Source organism: Podarcis gaigeae (genome assembly GCF_964106915.1).
Source record: "Podarcis gaigeae genome assembly, chromosome: 8".
NCBI lineage: Eukaryota > Metazoa > Chordata > Lepidosauria > Squamata > Lacertidae > Podarcis > Podarcis gaigeae.
The window spans coordinates 61637507-61657839 of NC_139684.1; the positions used below are offsets into that span (position 1 = coordinate 61637507).

At 44.8% G+C, this 20333-nt stretch overlaps 1 protein-coding gene across 2 annotated transcripts in view; it reads right to left on the bottom strand.

Annotated features, from left to right (window-relative positions):
• Positions 1 to 20333, bottom strand: part of LOC310850324 (protein argonaute-1) — a 45797-nt gene that overhangs the window by 14743 nt on the left and 10721 nt on the right. Inside the window, exons 2-10 of one of the 2 annotated variants that reach the window (XM_083751705.1) lie at positions 12412 to 12601; positions 9403 to 9523; positions 8494 to 8675; positions 7724 to 7860; positions 6799 to 6933; positions 6500 to 6587; positions 5796 to 5943; positions 3463 to 3582; positions 1281 to 1403 (exon numbers count right to left, since the gene is read on the bottom strand). In XM_083751705.1, coding sequence (XP_083607831.1) covers positions 1281 to 1403; positions 3463 to 3582; positions 5796 to 5943; positions 6500 to 6587; positions 6799 to 6933; positions 7724 to 7860; positions 8494 to 8675; positions 9403 to 9523; positions 12412 to 12601 — 1244 coding nt within the window. Of the gene's footprint in view, positions 1 to 1280; positions 1404 to 3462; positions 3583 to 5795; positions 5944 to 6499; positions 6588 to 6798; positions 6934 to 7723; positions 7861 to 8493; positions 8676 to 9402; positions 9524 to 12406; positions 12602 to 20333 lie in introns of both variants that reach the window. The other variant, XM_083751706.1, reaches the window with a different exon arrangement.

Genomic DNA, 20333 nt, shown 5'->3' on the forward strand with positions numbered 1-20333 from the left:
CTCGGTCCCTGCTCCTGCCAACCTAGCAGTTTGAAAGCACGTCAAAGTACAAGTAGATAAATAGGTACCGCTCCGGCGGGAAGGTAAACAGCGTTTCCGTGCGCTGCTCTGGTTCGCCAGAAGTGGCTTAGTCATGCTGGCCACATGACCCGGAAGCTGTACGCCGGCTCCCTCGGCCAATAAAGCGAGATGAGCGCCGCAACCCCAGAGTTGGCCACGACTGGACCTGATGGTCAGGGGTCCCTTTACCTTTACCTTACCAGGGTAGTTTGGGAATCATTTGCCCTACATGCCCCACACAGATAACCGTTTTAGAGGATGGCTAGTCACTTCGGGGGAGAGGGGCCTGGGGTTCATCTGGCGTCAATATCCAAGCTTAACTGTTTATTAAAATCTAAGACAAGCCTGCTGAATCAGGCCAATGGTCTAGACAATGGTCTATACAGTCCAGCATCCTGTTTTCACAGCGCCCAGTCAGATGCCTGTGGAAAGCCTACAAGCTGGGCCTAAGCGCAACAGCACTCTGCCCAACTGCGACTCCCAGCAACTGGTAAACAAGAGGCATACTGCCGCTGACAGGGGAGGCAGAATATAGCCATTGTGGCCGGTAGCTTGCGCTCCATGCATTTGTCTGATCCTCTCTCAAAGCCATCCAAATTGGTGGCCACTCCCACCAAGCAATATAAATAATAAAAATACACAAGTTTCCCTATTAAAAACAGCACTGAATTATTTAAAATTAAAATAATTTAAAAGCACCAAAACAAAATGTGCAACACCCGCCCTCAGAAGACCCTGCCATCAGTTAGCAGCCAAAGGCTTCTCTAAACAAACAAAGTTATTTCCCTGCCAGCAAAAGGGAAGCAAAAGGGGACCAGCCTAGATTCCCCCCGAAGGGAGCTCCACAATCCATTGCAAGCAGCCCCCAAGAAGGCCCTCTCTTGTATCCTTCCTGTGGTGGGACAGATATAATTTTATTCTGTAAGCCATCTTGAAAGGATTTCACCCGTAAAAGATAACAGTCATAAAATCGTAGAATTGTGGAGCTGGAAGGGTCACCTAGTCGAGACCCCCTTGCAATGCAGGAATCTTTTGCCCAATGTGGGGCTTGAACCCAGAATCCTGAGAATTAAACACAATTTATATGGTGACTGATGGAAGGCTTTGGGGAGGGGGTGTCAATATGTCCATTCCTTAGATAGTACTACTGGTCAGTTACTCTAAGAGAATCTGCCACCCCCCAACCACCAAGAGCACTTGAGAGACCCTTGGATGCTTACCCGTCCTCCATACTGTAAAATTGGGGCTGGCAGGACACGCCCAGTCACTTCAGTCATGTCATCCTTCACCTTTATGCCAAACTCCTGTATGTATGGGTCCAGGTTATAACTGGCGTTCTTCATCTGAAAAACAAGGATGGTTACATTTTACTGAGTGCCTCACTTTCTGCATCAACTTTCCCCTTGCTGCTCTAAGTTGGCTTTTTGCTGATCTTTCTGCTTTGGTGCTTATGTTTTGTTTTAAGGGCTCCTTCTGAAAACAGAATTTCCTATTTTATTGTCTATGTCCATGGTGGAGAGCTGAAGCTGGCTATCGGCTTGGTTCCTCAGCTGCCCCACCCACCACAGGTGAACTCTGACATCAGATGACTACTTCAAAGGGGATAACTCAGCTCCACTCAACTGATTGGTACCAACACTGCACCCTCCAAAGGGCCTGTTCTCAGTACTCATCAGCTGATTGGTGCCAAGAGAAAGCCCCATCAGCTACACTAGGGAATTCTCATCAGGAACTTCTAAGGCACCCAGTCTTTATCTGCCCCACATTTGAATTCACATATTATGTCAGGTGTGGTGCAGGTGGGTGTGGTTTGGGGCAAATGGCCTCACATGCCTAATTAGGACCCCTGCCAGGCCAAATTAGGCTCACAGGCCAGAAATGGACCACAGCTGATCTATGTATACATACTGCACAAATAACTTTTAACTTCTTATTTTTCAGATATAATAACACACAAAAAATACAATACATAGAATTCATGGGAGGTATACAATGCTACCCTTTGTGCCACTATTCTTATTTTCATAATACATAGGAAGAATGTGAATAGCAATGTATTGTTTCATATCAAACTATCAAGTCTCTCCAGTAAGGTTATTGTGAAGCTGCTGAGGTTCCAGTTTCACAACTTCCTAACCATAGAATGAACCCAAAGCACTGCCCTACAAAATCACCTTCCATGCTTGTCTGTCTCATCAGTTGTACTTGCTTCGTCAATCCTTCCATTAAAGCATTTTGCTACAATAAAATTTTCCATTCCTGAAATGTCCCTCTCTCTCGTTTTCTGATTTCTTGCTATTACCTGTCTAGCTGCAGCCAATAACATCAATAAAACCTTTTTATATGGTTCATCTGAATTTTGGTCATCAAATATAGTTAACAACACCAGTATCAAGAAAGGATCTATGTAGTACCTTATTATTTTACTACATTCCAGTAAGATTTCCCCCAAAAAAACTTGTATGACATCACATCCCCACCACATATGTACGTATGTGCCCAATTCTGGGCACCCACATCATCAACATACAGGACTCACTGCATATATTAAGCTTAGTGTTCTTAGAGTGAGGTATCAACAATGTGTGAGTTTAAAAGAACCTTTTCTCTCTTTTTTTGCTGAAACTAACTCAAGGGGTTTCCTTTCCACATCTCTTTCCCATTTTTCATTGTAATATTAAAATTTAGTTTTAAACTTGGCTGGAAGAATGATATATAAATATAATAAAAATATATTTATCCAAACAGAACAGGCTTTTCAACAGCTACACTGGCAAAAAAGAAACACTACTCATAAGAGTGGAAAATATAGGCAGTAGTTTAAGCAAAGCATGGGCAGCCAACAGTCTTCAGGATAAATAACACAGGTCTGGCCTGTGAAAGCTCCTAGTGGAACACTTCAAATGATTATGGTGCTGGAATCTGTCAATGGATTGCAGAAAGCTCTACCCAGGTAATGGCAGGATCGCATCACTTCAGCACTAATTCCATAAGATCTGGAGGGATTTAGGTCAAAGGTTTTGTAGCTTTTGTGGCTAAACACTCAGAAAGCCCCATACTTCCTGCCCTGCCCCATCCTAAAATTCTGGTAGATATGAAGAGATACAAATATTGACAGCAACCTAGAACTCTTGAAGTTTTAAAGTACATGAGTTTTGGCTTTGAGAGACTCTGCCATAACTCTGCTGGCAGAGACTACCCGAGTTGTTATAGGGTTGGGTGGAGGCAGATCTCTGCCCCAGCCAACCCCATTTGAATTGCACCACTAAATCATAAAGCTCTCACTGTCCTCAGCAGCAGTTCACAAACCCTCACTTGCAAGTTGCCAGCCCAAAAGAACAGAAAGCTCACAAGCACTTACTGCTTCCCTCCCACAAGAGGAAAAAGACAAGAGGCACATACCAGCCGGCTAATCTCCTCTTGCCTATCCGGGGCAGACCTCGCTGTTGCTTTGATCATGGTGGAGGTCTGATTGTCCGTTAGTTTCTTAATGCACCGCTGGCCAGCCACAATGTTACATACCTGCCAAAGACATTTATTTTTAATCGTTGTTTTTGTTAAATTACTATCTTGCACTTTGGCCCCAATACTGGTCTTCCAGATGGACAACAATGAAAACGTAAAACAAGCACACACTTAAAACTCAGATCAATGTCGTCAGCAGCATATAAGAACACTTATGGAAAACAGCAGCAGCTTCCTGTTAATCTGGATCGGCCTGCCCCAACCCCCTAGAGAAACAAGGAGTCCTCAGTACTCCAGGACTGCTGCTCCTTCTTCAGAAGGAAGTTCTACAAAGCTGGCACCACTACAGAGAAGGCCTTGATTCTTGTGTCAATCAGCTTAACCGCGAATGGTAGAGGAACACAAAACAGGGCCTCTCTGGGGGACTGCAGAAGGAGATTCATACAGGATATACCGTATTTTTCCCGTGTATAAGACACCCCCTATTTTTTGGGACTCAAAATTAAGAAAATGCACTGTGCCCTATCCGTGTATATGACGATCCCTTATTTTAAACTTCAAAAATTTAGGAAACGATATAGTCTTATACACGAAAAAATACGGTACATTAGAGGAAAACATAAACTTTGCCTGACCACAGCTATGGAAAACTTGCAAATACAGCCAAATAGCTCCTGAGTTGGGAGCCAATTTCCCATAGATTTTGTGAGTGATAATGGAGCACTTCAATTTGTAAAACTGTTGTACTAACAGCCCTCTCAGAATCTTGGACAAACCATTAAGACAGCCATGCTCAGGGGCCAGTAAGAGACCATTGGGCAGTGGTTCACATGTGAACATTAAGCCATGGTCAGAAACAAAGCCATGGTTTACCATGAACAAGCAGTGTGCTAGTGCATGTTGCCCAATAGCAGCCGCTGCACTCCTCCCTTCCCAGAGTCAGGGGGCGGAAATGATGGAGAAGCTGACTTAGCATTCTGTGCAAGCCAGCATTCATGGGTTCCTTTTAAAAAACCAAAACCTTGGCTTCCAGTAGTAGTTTGCAGAGAAACAATGAGTGCTGTTTCACACATTAGGTGAAGTCAGCCATTCTGTGGTTTTGCTTCCCACTTCTGGAAAGGGAGGTGCAAAACAGGTGCAATTCACTGGCATGCACCAGCATGCTACTTGTTCATGGTAAACCGTAGTTCATTTCAAACTATGTTTTACCAGTACGTGTGTACCAGACCAGTGTGTCTGGCAGCTTCCTGTGTTCCAATCCACCATGTATCCACTAGTCACTACTGAGTCCCGCCTACCCTTAATTTGAGCCAAGCAGGCAGAATTTGTGCTTAGCACTTGGCATGGAAAGGGAGAAGGGAATGGGGGAGGGGCATTGCATTGAAATTATTCACCAAGGGGACTTTAAATGGCAAGGTGAATGGGCAAGATTATGAGCCTCCAATTAGTTTCAGAGCATTTGCTAAGGGGAAGGATTTAAAAAGATTGCCCCCTCCTTTTCCTTCTCCACCTGCTTTCCCTTCTTGCATCTTGTCTTTTTAGTCTATAAGCCTGAGGGTTGGGCCAGTGGTTCTTTTCTGTTCGGAAGACATTATTCGTCTGAAAAGCAGGATAATAAAACACAACAAAGTTAAATTTTAGAAGATGTGACAGGCTGCTCTGAGAATAGAGGGCAAGATTCATAGAATTGTAGAGTCAGAAGAGGCCCTGAGGTTCACTGATCAACCCCTGCAATGCAGGAATATGCAGCTGTATCATATGGAGGACCAACCCCTGCAAACTTGGTGTTATCAACACCACGTTCTAACCAGCTGAGAAATCCATGGGGCTTTACACAGAAGTGTAAAGCAAGCAGTCAAGATTGGTCAAAGTCCCATGGTTGGGAAAGAAAGAAAATTCAGCTTATTTCTTTTTCATTATATATTTATTATATATTATTTATTATATTTATTATATTTTTTTTATTCTCTGTATAAAATTGCAGTGTTTTGTTTTGTGTCTGTGTGTTTAGGCACTTCTTGTTTCTTTTTTTTAAATTTGTTTTTCAGTAAAAATTAAAAGTCTTAAAACCGCTGGAGGCCGAAGCACAAAAAGGTTCAAAAGGACAAGAACGAGTACGAAACAGAACATAACTGTTCATGCAAGGGCGCGCACACACACAAACAAACACACACACACTCACTCTCTCGCCCCCCCCCCCACTATAACAGCAAAGCCTTGAGGTATTTCAAAGCCATCTTCCCCATCCCATTCCAAAAATGAGTTTTCACCTCCAGAGGTAGATATGTGTGCTTCTGCTCTTGGCCGACTTGAAGACATGGCAAGTGGGGGTACTTGAGCTGGAGGTTGTATTTCTGCTTGAAGTACTGCGCTACTGTGCACTCCACCGTCTGACCGCTCTCCAGCTGGAGAGGGAACCTACACAGAAGAAATCCACAGCTGTTTAGAGAGCTCGGTACAAAACCAGGAAAAAGACCTCGAGCCTCTCCAGACTGATTGGTCTTGCAGGTGCACTCTATGACTTGTACTGCGCATTAGTGGTGAATTAATGCTGGACCATCCACACATCATTCTGCTTTGTAAGTTGTTGTGTGATGCTTCCCCAACGTTACTGCGTTATTGCTATCTGGAAGAGCACTCTTGCCCTATAGGGCAACAAAAGCAGGACAAGCAACAACTCCAAAACATTTGTATTATGCGAAGCTGCAAGATTTCATCAGGACAGCTTTCCCCACACTGACAGTTGAAACAAGTCACCTAGCAGCAGTGCACACTTCTCCCAAGAAAGTGCCCATCAGTCAGTTCCCAAGGCTTCCTGCATCGCCAGACTAACACTGTTTTTTTCTCATTCCCCTTTCTAAATGCTACCCAACTGATGCTAAATGTCACAAGGTAACACAGCCACCCCTCTCCTGAAACACACAAACACACACCACAAGTGTCTATTCCCCTTCCCCCAAGCTAACAGCCTTACGTTTGGTGGCTAGCTGGCCTCCGAGTAACATTACACACACGGTATTTCCTCTTCATCTGCCCACAGTGAGTCACCTCCACTTTCAAACCTATCAAAAGAGAAAGACATCCATTTATCAGCTTATTGATCCAGTCAACATATAAAACACAGAACGCATAGGGTGTCCCAGACTTTCCACCACGGCCTCAAAAATATTGCCCCTCTTAATTTTGCCTTTTGCTTTGCATCTATTTCCTTTGCGGCCCTGAAAGAAAACCACTTGCCAACTAGGGCCTTTTAGAGTCTCTGCCCTCTTTTACCTTTGATCTCCTTGGTGAAACGGACTCTCTGAGAATCAGTCAGGGGCTTCGGCTGCTCATCAATGTTCCGGATGTCCAGCACCTCACACATGAACTCAATCACTGGCTGGGCCTTGTAGAAGGCTGTTGCTGATACTGTTGTGGAGTGAGCAGACAAGAGTGCAGGTCAGTCCAGGCAGCAGAAGCACAAGCATCACGGTCATTTCTTGACTCTCTTTCTCTAGGGGTGCTTCCAGGCTGCCACCATTTTGCAGGAGGTGTTCGAGTGCATACCAGAACTTTAGGCTTATGCAATTAACATGGATTTAAGTACTGCCACCCTAGCTCAACAAATCCATTTTTAAATGAAATTTTTGCAGTTTGGAAAGTGACAGAGAAAACTGCGTGATAAACAAATGACTAGTGGAAAAACATGTAAATACTCCATAACGAAACCAGGATGACGATGATGATTACTACTACTATAATTAGTATACCACCCTTCATCCGTAGATCTCAGGGCCATTCACAGCATAAAAATACAAGATATAAACATAAAATAAAAACAAGAACCAAAGAACCCCTCCCTCAAAGGCTCTAGAAAAATCAGATTTTAAAAAGCAATGCAACACTTGCAGAGAACCAGATAAGTTTACTTATGTTTATATAATACATTTTTGCTCTGCCTTTTACGAAGCTGCTTAGGGAAACACCAGCCATGCATGCTGTCAGAAAACCTGTGCCTGTGAACTGTCAAAATAATCACCACAATGCAAGCTACATCTGACCAGGTTCTTGTTCTCCAGTGAACCTATCACAACAGTGAACAGGGCCCCATAGAACCTAAGAGGCATTGCCAACAATATTTTTTCAGTCACAGACTTCTGGTTGGGTATTCTGAATGTTTTAGGGTTACAGGGTTACATTACTGCATGCATATAGTTACCATCAATATTCAGCATCATCTTCCACATAGCGGGCCTGACAGACTGGTGGAACCCAAACCAGACCTCCCGACCGCCTCCCAGCGGGTGATAGTATCCTTCAGGGGGAGAGAAGAAGGAACGGCCCACTGGCGTGTACCTGGGGAGGCCAAAGAAAATGAAGAACATTAACCCATGCTATACCCATGTAGGACAGCAAACTTTGATAGCAAACTTTGTAGGACAGCAAACTCTAGACTGAGGCACAAAAACCCTTCAAGAATGTCCCTGGGCCTCAAATCTTCTTAAAGATTTGTCACTAGCATAATTTTGCCCAGTTCTTTCCTCATACCTAGGCACTATTTAATTGGGGCGGGCAGTCTTCAAAGTTGCAAGTTAAAGGATTTCCTTGCTCCATGCATGCCAATCCAATCACTTCAATCCGTGGAACTTGCACCTCTACAAGTGCCAAGCGATGTCCATTCCGCATTTGAAAGCAGTCATTTTCCTTTAATGAGGCAGCATCTGTGCTTTGGAACACCCTGCCTATTGATATTATGTAGGCACCATCACTGTACTCTTTTAGACACCAGCTGAAGACTGTGAAGAGGCGTGAGCGAGCTACGCCCTCACAGAAAATTCCACAAAAATACAACTCCCAGGGCCATGTTGGCTTCATGGATGTAATGTATCTGTGTGAAAACAGGATAAAAGATGTGCCCAGAGTTCTGGGCACCTTCCCTATTTTTATTTTTTTTAATTAACTAAATCCCTGACAACAAAAGAAAGTTACCTCATGGAGGCCAGGTGCCTCATGGCAACATCAAGGGCTTGGACAGATTCCAGCGGAACAGGAATCTGCCCGCTCACCAGGGCCTCGTGAAGCATCCGCCAGCTCACAATGGCCATCCACTTGATTGAAACCTTGAATATCCTGTCTTTGCCTTCCCCTGGAATTGTCACCTCAAAGTCAACCTACAAACAAATGACAGAAAAATAAATCAATTTCTTAAAGTTGTCTTTTATTGTGTGTTATGATTTGCATTCCACAGTAGTCAGGCTGTAATACAATAAGGAGAGGAAAGAAATAAAGGAACCATTTAAAAAAATAAATATGAATATTTAATTCAGACATGCTATGGGCCACCTGAATGAAGCTCATGGAGTACCTGCGGTCCAGAGTTTTGGGAACCCATACCCTATATGGTATGGCATGGAACTATGGCTTTGGAACCCCTGCCTGATATGGTATGGAACTAGAACTAGGAGTGAAGGGTTGAAGAAAAAGAAGTTGCATTAGTGAGTTTGTTAGGCCTGTTGTATAGTCATTTTCAGACAATGAAATAGTTGCTGTTAAGCTCCTGCGGTCTCTGGCATTCATTAAACACAATTCCAGCTGAAAGCACAGTGCTTTGCAAGCCCCTTTCAGTAGGGGCTTGAGTTCAAGTCAGGATACAAAGGGAGAAAGAACTGGAAACATACTTAAGAGTGTGTTCCCAAATCTTTCCTCTGAAGCTGCGCCACCAGACATCAAGGTGATGTCAAGTGACTGACATGTAATTTTCAGTCACTGCCATGTTGGATGGACAGTGGAGATAGAAGGGAACACCAATGCAACTTCTTAATTCTCCTGATCCTTCTGGCTTTAAAAAGGAGGGTGCCTGAGGAAGCCCAACCACCCAAGAGAACACTGCCCTCTTACCCTTTCATTGCCAATGGGCAGGGCAGTGACCGTATAGATGTTCTTTTTCCCATCGTACACCGGCTTCCGATCTCCAAAGATTTGAGGTTTGAAGTGTTGTACCATGTATTCCACAACCTCCCTGCAGAGAGAGAGACCAGGAGGGGAGGGGGAGGAAGAGAGAAGCTAGAAGGATTGGCTAGCGGGTTCACAATTCCAGTAAGAAACTAGGACCAGATGTATGACTGAACTGGGAGCAGCCAAGCTAGAACGTGAGGGAGAACTCAGGATCATTTGGGTCAGTGGCTGGTGCTGGAAAAGTTGAAGCCTTAACATGCAGCAAGTGGAAGGTACTACTCTGCTGAGTAAATGAGTGCAATAGGCTAAGCACCTAGACTTTACCAAGACTATCTAATACAACAACTTCGCATTGCTTGGCCAATCACCTCGGCTGATCTTGTATTTTTCCTCATTCCCATAAGTGATGTAACTTGTCCGGAAAAATTAAATTCAAAAATTTTCCTTATGTAAATCATACGTGATCTGCATCGGGGAGAAAACCACCATGATTGCATTATTAATGAACTTTTGAACAGGACATTTTCCAGCCCGAATCTCAGATTCCCATCCACAAACACTGCACAGCAGTTAATGAGGTAGTTGTGAACTCCACAATTCTGTAGAAACACAGCAAAAGTGACAGAATTTAATGCTTTCATTGCTAGACTGAGACAGATGGGTTAACCTGAAGTGGCAAAAATGAGGTAGAATGCTTGGTAAATGATTTGGTTCTTTATCAGGTTTCTTTATCGCTCTTCACCAAAAATGGTCACAGGGTAGTTTACCAAAAGAAAAAAGGGGGGGCAATATAGGATAAAATCAGCAGCAAAAACTTTTTAAAATCATTCTCGGAAATTACATAAATGTATGCAATTTATAACAGAAGGCCTACCAAAAAGAGATCTTTCATCTGGCATCAAAACAATTTTTTATTATTTTCATTTATACCCCACCCTTCCTCCCAAATATACAGTTAGGGTGAGATGCACTTCAATGGAGAGGTCATCCTACAGACATGGAGCCACCACCATTAAGGCTCTACCATGCATCCCTGCATTATGCATCTCATTTAAAATAGGGATGACCCAGAAAGCCTCTTCTGATCTTAATGCAGGGTAGGTTGATACAGGAGACAGCATTCTCTCAGATATTTGGGCTGAGGATCATTCAGAGCTTTAAATGTTGTCTTAAGCACATAGTTTTGTACCCAGAAGGTAATTGGCAACCAGTGTACCTGCTTGAGTTCTATTCCCCTCCATAGTCTGGCTGCCACATTCTGCACTCGTCGCAGTTGCTGAATTGTGTTCAGTGGTGGCCTCATAAAAAGTGTGTCACAGAGTGCAGCTAACTGTACCCAGGCTATCCCTGTCCAGAAAAAGACTGCAGCTGACACACCAACCAGTGAAGAAGTATGAAATTTGTATTAATGTTTTCCTCCAAAAAAACTTATTTTTAATTGCCTTTGATGATATGCTAAGTAAGTTTTCTAAAAAAAATTATTTGAATAATTTTGATGTTTATCATAAAAGTTACTTAAGCCTATGGGTAATGCCCTGAGATGATCAAAAGGAACACTGACCAGGCAAATACTGACAAGTCATGCTCAAGCATGTTTAAAGTAGACTTGGTCAACCTGCTGCCCTCCAGATGTTGTTAGACGACAGCTCCCCTTAGCAGTATGGGAACCGTAGTCCAACAACATCTGGAGGGTTGGACTTTAAAGCATTGCCATTAGGAAATAAGAAGATCAACCGTTTCCCCACTTAACTACTTTTTTTTGTAACTGGCCTGACTTTCAGTTTTTTTGGTTTTTTTAAAGGCAATAATTAATGTTACTGCATTTTTATTCCACACTTGCCAAAGGATAGGATGATATATAAATTTCTCCCACCAAAAAATGTACCATCACCAATAACTACACGAAGTAGGTGAGGCTGGCTGTGCGCAACCTGTCCATCTAATGAACTTCATGGATAAGTAAGGAGTTGGACCTGCGTCCCCTCCTTGGTCCTAGTCTGACATTTTGGCCTTTGCCAGTGATGACTGCTTGTGTTGATAGTTGCAATATGCTTGCAGTTATAAGCAGGTGGCCAGTGGGGGCACACTTGCCCCTGGCTGCTGCAAGGCTAGGGGACAAGTAGCCCATTTTCCTGTCCTTGCTAACAAATGGCACCATAATTTTTATTTTTAAATTACGCTGCCCTCTGCCTAGTAGCAGTCTTGAAATATTTGACCAGCATGCCAACTCTACAATGCCTTCAGCTGACATCTCAGAAGATTGAGTTTGGTATCCAGGCGTGGGGGAGAGTGAGCCTCTATAGATCTCTCATGCCTTCATGGATAGCCAAGCCAGAATTATGCAAGTTAAAAAAGAACTGGTACAAAATTTCATCAGCTGCTCTATGCACGTGCTCCTTGCAGAATTTTCATTCTTTAATTCATATAGCTCTCAATACTGACCTTCCCAAGCAAACAATTAAACGAATAGCAGAGTTTTAAACAGCAGTACAATTGCCCAAAGCCTAAGGATGGCTATTTTAAAAGCCTGGGACCGCAGCCAAGATCACACAGCTGCTGTAAGCTGACCAGTGATAGAGCCCATAGCCCAGTTATCTCTCAAGCCGCCACTGCCAGCGCATGGCCAGAGATGGGGCGAGGAGACAGGCCGAATTCCCAGTGTGGGCGGAGAGGAAGGAAGAGAGAGATGCTGCAGGAAAGCCACTTCACTGCCGGTCTAAGCATCAGCTTGCAGGGTCAACTCCCACCTGTGCAAAAAGCGGCAACTTCACTCGTAGCAAAGCTAAATAGTGCCAAGTATCCCACTGGGCAGAAAGAGCTGCAACAGGTGTGCTTGGAAGCGGGGCTCTCAGAACTAGCCGGATGGGGGAGTTTTCTCCAAGGCCTTTGACTTCTTCCCAGTTAAAGGGCTGGACAAGAGGAGAAATTGCTAAACGCTAATACTTGCCTTACCTGTTGACTCTGCGAGGGCACTTGTCTGGCTTGATGTCAACTTCATAGTGATAGACGTCAATCTTGGGAATGTCTACTTCAAAGTAGTTGGCTAAGAGTTTGATTGGCTTCCCGACAGTTCCTATCCCGGGCCGGCGAGGAGCTTGAAATACCTGCTGCAGGGGTGGCAGGTAAGTGCCTGCAGCGGTTGCTAGACAAAAGAAAGAGGAGAGGATATTTTAAAATGTCACAGCAGTAGTCTTCAATCTTTCCAAACTGAGGACCAAACTTTAGCCTACACACACATCCGGGGACCCATTACTTAATATGTTGCTGTGTATTTGCACAATGGGGTACTGCTATTGTGACCCATCCTAGGTCAGGCTGTGACCTGGTAATGCGTCCAGACCCACCAGTTGAAGGCCAATGCTTTAGATCAAGGGTGGTCAACCTGTGGCACGTCAGAGGTCCCCATCAGCCTCAGCCAGCATGGCCAAAGGAGTTGTAAAGGTAAAGGGTGAAGCCTCTCCAGCCAGGGGAGCGCCTTGGCTTCTTTAGCCTTGCGGAGCCTCCCCCGGCTGGAGAGGCTACACAAGGTTAAAGAGGAAGCCAAGGCAGCAAGTGGGATGGATCACGCTCGCTGCCTTGGCTTCTTTAGCCTTCTGCAGCCTCTCCCAGCTGGAGAGGCTGTGCGCGGCTACGGTAATTTCCCCACCTCCCACAGGAGCCGCGCACCCTTTAAGGAGTGCGGCTCCTGTGGGCTTTTCTATGAGGAGGGAGAAGGGACTGACTGGCTGCGTCAGACCCTTCTCCCTCCTGGGAAAAAGCCCACAAGAGCCGCGCGAAGCTTGTGTGGGGGTCTTGCGGGCTTTACCTGTCTCCCTCCCCCCTGCATTCGCTCCATAGGACGCGCAGACTTTCCCCCTTAGTTTTTAGGAGGGAAAAAGTGCGTCCTATGGAGCGAAAAATAAAGTAGTTCAATTGTGGATTTCGCTTCCACCTTCTCTGGTGGCTTTATAAGAGGTTTAGGCAAATTCATGGAGGACGGGCTACCAATAACCACTAAATATTATGGCTAGGTACTATTTACAGTATTGAGGGCAGTATGCACTAGAGGGGGTGTTGCCGTGCTCAGGTCCTGCTTGCAGGCTTCCCATAGTCACCTGCCTGACCACTGTGAGATGAGGGTGCTGGATCTCAGTTAAATTATGGAATTCGCTGCCACAAGGGGTAACAATGGCCTCTAAAGTGGGCGGCTTCTAAAGAGGGTAACACAAATTCACTAAGGATGAGAATATCAATGACTACTAGCCCTGATGGCTGTGTTCTGTGTCAAGGACTACTAGACCTCCTCTGTCAGAGGAAGTATGCCTTTGAATAACATTTGCTGGAAATTGCAGGGTGGAAGAATGCTGCTGTGCTCGGGGCCTGCTTGTGGCCTTCCCATCGACATGTGGTTGGCCACTGTGAGAAGAGGGGGCTGGACTAGATGGGTCACTGGCCTTATCCAGCAAGGCTCTTATGATATTCTTAGGAGCTGCCTTTTATCAGACCAGACAATTTGTCTGTCTGGCACAGCATTATCTGCTCTGAGCAGCAACATCTCCCACAACCTGGTGCCCCCCAGAAGTTCTGGACCACTGCTCCCATGATTCCTGACCACTGGCTGTGCTGGGTGTTGAAGTCCGAAAGGGTACCAGTTTGGCAGAGGATGCTACAGGGTCCAAGACAGATATATATGCACACACAGCCCCTAGATATTGATTTTAATGGAGTATGCCAGCAATTGAGCCAGGAACCTTTCTGCATACAAAACAGGTGCTTTACCACTGAGTTATCCCACTCTAAGCACTGTTTCCTACTCAGCAGCAGAATTAAGTTGTACAAATCATGAGGCTATACAAAGTGAGCTGTACCACTTCAGGATGATCAACACTATTAAGGATTCTCTCACTTTTTAAAACCTCCTGCAATAATAAATCTAGTATGTTGGTGATAAAGGTCTAACCCACCTCTCTCTCCTGCTTTTTATTTGTAGGGTGGATTTTTATTTTTATTTTAAACCACACACACAGCAGTAAGAAAAATAAATGTCATTCTACCTGTGGTCTGCAAAGCCCTTCTTTATACCACTCCATTCTGTGGCCATGTGAAGATTCAGGTAAAGTGTGGTGATGATTCAGAGTACAGAAGGGAAATCTCGTAGAGGGAAATTAGCTCTCTTCAACTACTCTTCCCAGAGAAAGAACATTTGGGAAGGATCAATTGCATGCTGTTCTTTTTAAGTCAAGTCACTCGCATGCAATTCCGGGAAGCAATAGGTTCCACCCTACAATCAATCTCAACCTGCCCTTTAACCTACCGGCTTCCCCAGTGAACAGACTTGGGAGTCTGCTCCCTTACAAGGTCACCCAGAGGCCAGCATCCATCTCTGATCCATACCACAAACTGCTATTATCAGCCCTGCATCCCACCCAACACAGCTCTCCAGAATTGCAATATGATTTACAGGCCTCAGCGAGTTGTTGTTGTTGTATGTGTTTAATATTGCATTTTAAAATTTCAAATGAAAACCTTGCATTTAGTGGGGAGGTCTTGGTAGTGGTTATGGTAGATTCTGGGTGCAAAGCAAACATTGGGTTGGCTCCAGACTAAGTTAGCAGAATTTGGGTCCCAATGAAATAAGTGTGACAAATTAGTCGTTACTTATTTATGTTGTAACTAACTTGTCCCATTGATTTCAGTGGCAACTAAATTAGGCGGCAACCAGCCAATTATCTGCCATGATGATGAGGATTCATTGCCCTTTGGGATAATTTTAAAAATAAATGAATCAGTAGACGCCATCAACCAGCCTGACCATCCACAGACAAAAACTGGCAGCCCACACCACTTAGGAAAAAGGACTAAAACAGTGTTCTGTAGAGCAGGGGTGGGCAGGTGGTAGATCTCGATCTACCAGTAGATCTCTGAGACAGTAGGGGGTTCTGACCCCCAGTTCCTTAACAACAGCAACAACCGAATGAGTTTTCCCAACTAAATTAGGCCACTGAAATGAATAAAGCGAAGTAGGAGTTGGCCCCTTGGGCAAAGGGACTGTGAACTCGCTTCAGTTCCTGAGCTGAAAACAAATCCTAAGGTCAGGACATGCTCACTTTTCTTCAACTCAAACACTACTCTCTTTTGCACCTGGCTCTGGTTGGTAGCTCTTATAATAAGCAACAAAAAGCAATTGGATCAGTCTAAAGTCTGCTCAGCCCTGCAGTAGAAACTGTTTAAACCCAATGCTGCCAGAGACCCCCAGCAGAAGTAGAAACTTTCAGGAGGTAGAGTTAGCCATTTCTCTGCCTGGGAGAGGATCCCAAGTAACACACCCATCCACATATCTCAAGGACCAGCTCTGGAAAGAATCAGGAATGGTTTGTTGTCTTTTAAGGAAACTATTACTGAGATGGCCAGTTCCTTAATCACACATCTCTTATTTTCTCCTCCCTGGTGTGTGTGTGTGTGTGTCCCTACCTTATACTGGCCATGCTCAATTGTGGGTTGTTGGGTTTTTTTTGCTCTTCCCTTGAATTGGTAGAATACATTGTTAGTCTTGTTTGTTATACATTTAATTTTGTTTATGTGCTTTACTTTGGTTCGGCTGCCAACCAAAGAAGACCTGCACCACTGTCTGGCCTGCTGCAATTTTGCACACACTTAATGGGACACGGATGGCGCTGTGGGTTAAACCACAGAGTCTAGGGCTTGCCGATCAGAAGGTTGGCGGTTCGAATCACCGCAACTCCTGTTGCTCAGTTCCTGCTCCTGCCAACCTAGCAGTTCTAAAGCACGTTGAAGTGCAAGTAGATAAATAGGTACCGCTCCGGCGGGAAGGTAAACGGCGTTTCCGTGTGCTGCTCTGGTTTGCCAGAAGTTGCTTAGTCATGCTGGCCACATGACCCGGAAGCTGTACGCCGGCTTCCTCGGCCAATAAAGCGAGATGAGCGCCACAACCCCAGAGTCGGTCACGAATGGACCTAATGGTCAGGGGTCCCTTTACCTTTACTGGAGAGTAAGCCCCAATGAACACAGTGGGACTTACTTCTGAGTAAACATGCAAAGGATTTGAATAGCACACCCTAGAGCAAGCTAGCTGGTCGCTTTTTCACCTACCACGTTGAACAGATACTTCCTCACTGAAAACATGATTTAATGTAAAGTCATTTAAAAAAAACAACAACACCCGCCAGGTGTTGAACAATCTTTCAATGGACGATTTGCATGCAGGGCAGGCATCCCAGGTATTACCCTTCATTCTACTTCCACGGCCAATGCTTCTGTTACTTAAACCCTGTAGCTAGTCTACAGGAGCCAGTAGTAGAAATGATGTAAGGAGCTATGTATAAATAACCATTAAGTTTTAAGTTTTAAGGTATTTTACGGTAAGATAAGATTAAATAAAGTAAGGCAAATTGAATAACAGAATATGGTGAAAGATGGAAAGGATTTGCTGAGTTAATTAATAGGTTAGACTGTTAAGATAAATTATTTTAAAAAATTGAAAAAGATGGAAAGAAATTGCTGAAATAACTAATTAAGCTAGAATACAAAAAGGGAGGTGTGAGGAGGTCAAGGAAATAAGCAAATGAAAGATAAAGATATGTAATATGGGATTTGTATTTTTCTTTTTTTGTTGTTGTTGTGTTGGTTTTTATGTATTTTTTCTTCTTCTTTCTTCTTCTTATCTTTTTTGTAATCTTGAAACTCTTAATTAATATCATTTTTAAAATAATAAAAAATACAGGAGCCAGAGTGCTGCTGCCAGGTGTTATCCACCACATTTCACCTTAAACAGCCCCTGACCCCCATTGCCCAAGAGCACTGCTTAGAGAAAGTAGAGGAATCCTCTTATCCCAAGCCACACTGCTGCGCTTTGCTTTCTGGCTTACCGGTTAACTCTGGATTACTCTGCTGTGAGGCTGCTGCTGCTGCTGTGCTTCCTTTCAACACAGTCTAATTCCTCACTGAGAACAGCGGTTCTAAACCTCAATGCAGACCACTTGAAAACTGCTGGGGGGGCAGGACTAAGCAGACAACTTAATAAACTTTATTAGTTCTACAAATCAAGGCACATCCACAACTCACTTTTAATAACCCTTGTCTTTACTCTCTAGAGCCGTGGTTCCCGATGTGGGGCACATGCCCCACAGGGGGGCAATTTGATTTTTATGGGGGGCCAATTCGAGAATGTGTTAGACCACGTTAATGGCCCTTTAGGCTTCCTCCATGTGAATAGGAGTTCATTTTTTGAATAGTAAGAATTATATGTCATGGGGGACGGGAGGAATCAGGATTTTAGAGATGCTTAGGTGGGGCATGGTCAAAAAAAGGTTGGAAATCACTGCTCTAGAGTGATGGATGTGACTGTTTTATGAACTAAGATGTTCTGCAAAACTGATCTCCATATTTGGGGGTAGGGGCAGAATTCCATGCAAGGCCAAGTACAGATAGATATTTAGTACAGATACCGGTAGATATTTCTCAATGGCTCCACAACAACATTTCCACATATCATAGTGCTAGAACTCTTGATATATAAGGAACAGGTTCACATGCTTCTCTGGAATTTGAAAGGAACTGTTCTAAGAAGCATCCTTGGGAGCATTCAAGCAGCCCTCTCCAACCTGGTGCCCTCCAGATGCTCTACACTAAAACTCCCATCAGCCCCAGCCAGCACAGCAAACATGTTACTAAGGGAAGTCAGTCTGCCACAATTGTCAATGACTTTTAAGAAAAGAGCTAAAAACCTCTTCCCAGTCTCCTGTGCCTCATTAAATGACGGCTGTTGAGTGCCACTGGGGGGTTCCTTGCTGATCTGGTTTTGATAGGACTGCCTTACACAGAGAGACCACTGAGCCATCTAGCTCAGTAATGTCAACAACTTATCAAGCGTACTTTAAGAGAAGAGAGTCTACACGCATATATGGGACGCGGGTGGTGCTGTGGTCTAAACCACCGAGCCTAGGGCTTGCCAATCAGAAGGTCGATTCAAATCCTCGCGATGGGGTGAGCTCCCGTTGCTTGGTCCCAGCTCCTGACCACCTAGCAGTTAGAAAGCATGTCAAAGTGCAAGTAGATAAATAGGTACTGCTCCAGTGGGAGGGCGAACGGCGTTTCCGTGCGCTGCTCTGGTTCGCCAGAAGCAGCTTAAATCATGCTGGCCAAATGACCTGGAAGCTGTCTGCAGACAAACATCGGCTCCCTCAGCCTGTAAAGCGAGATGAGCACTGCAACCACAGAGTCGTTCACGACTGGACTTAACAGTCAGGGGTCCCTTTCCCTTTCCCTTTAAGAGAAGAGAGTCTACACACATATAGATAGGGGTAATCCAGTTAACATAGTATACATGGACTTTCACAAAACCTTTGGCAAGGTACCTCACCACAGACCTCTGAGTAAGCTTCTAGACACATAAAAGAAAGCACTTGTTCAATCAGGGCATTGTTAAACCATTATTAAAAATGAAAAATCTCCACTGATATTTCCAGTAAGAGAGATGAAATTGTCAATTTGGGACAGGAGATTAAACAGGCTATATATATTGAAGGTGTGGAGTTGAAAAGTTCTTCCTTGCCCCCAGAACGTAAGGCTCTCCCCAATGCACTTTTGCCATACCCTTCCCACATCCTGTGGATCTGGGTGCAAAATACTTTTGTGTCCAAGGACTGCCTTGGGGGAAAGGAGGAGTTGAACAAAATAAAGTATGTGGCTGGATCACACTTGGCAAGATGGCATGGCTAAGCCCACAGACTATTAAAAAAGAAAACCAGAATCTTTAACACACCCAGTCTGAGAACAGTCTGTGGCAGGGCTCCTGCCGCGTCACTGCACACGTTTGCAGGACAAAAATGAATGGACAAGGCGCAGCTGTGGACTAGAGAGACACACAATGGGGACCAAACTCTCCCAGATTCCCCCAGGGCTCATTCAATGCATCTTCCCTTCTCTCTCTCTCTCTCTCTCTCTCTCTCTCTCTCTCACTCTCTCACCCTCCTCACCCCTCCACCTGCAATACAGATCAAGTTGAGGATTAGCTGTTGCTTTTCCACAGTAACAGCCTCAGCGAGATGGTTTGGGACATTTCAAAAGTCTTAAACCGCACAGAAGGAGTGAAATTGCTATGGAGTTGCCAGGATGCCACAGTTTCACATAAAACACAAATGCAGATTTGCTCCAGCTTTCGGACCGTTGCCAAGCCCTGTCTCTTGAAAGCCTTGCAGATTAATTAATGAAGTCAAGGAATCAATGCACAGATTAAAAGTGGTTGCCCGTGAGCGACACAACAAGGGGGATGGCTGGCGGGCGAATTATGGCTGGACGGCAGACAAGGGAAGAGTGGCCACGATGCATAAATTAAAGCTCAGCATCCCAGCTGGCAAGATGAGACTCCAGACATTAGCTACACACCACCGCCTGAGAGCCTTGGCACCCAGCTGCTTTCCCACCCCTCTTTTCACGGCACCCTAGGACTTACCCATGGCAGAATGCCTGCCCAAGAGGCAAGCGACACCAACACCCCCAAAGAGCACAGGAAGCTGCCTTAGCCCAAACCAGACCATTGGTCCATCTGGCCCAGTGCTGTCCACACCGACGGACAAGAGACCGTCTAGAGTTTCACACAGGGGTCTTTCTCCCAGCCCTACCTGGAGATGCTGGGGGTTGAGCATGGGACCTCCCAAAGGCCAAGGAGATTCTCTACCCCAGAGATTCAGACCACCTCCAAAGCACTTTCCCCAAGGCACCATGAAGCTTTTTCAGCCAACACTTGCCCTCCCCCAGAACATAGGAAGCTGCCTTGTTCAGAGTCAGGTCATTGATCCATCTGACTCAGTACTGCCTACACCAGCCTTTCTCAAACTTGGGTCCAGTGCTAGAAACTCAGATATATACCGGTAAGC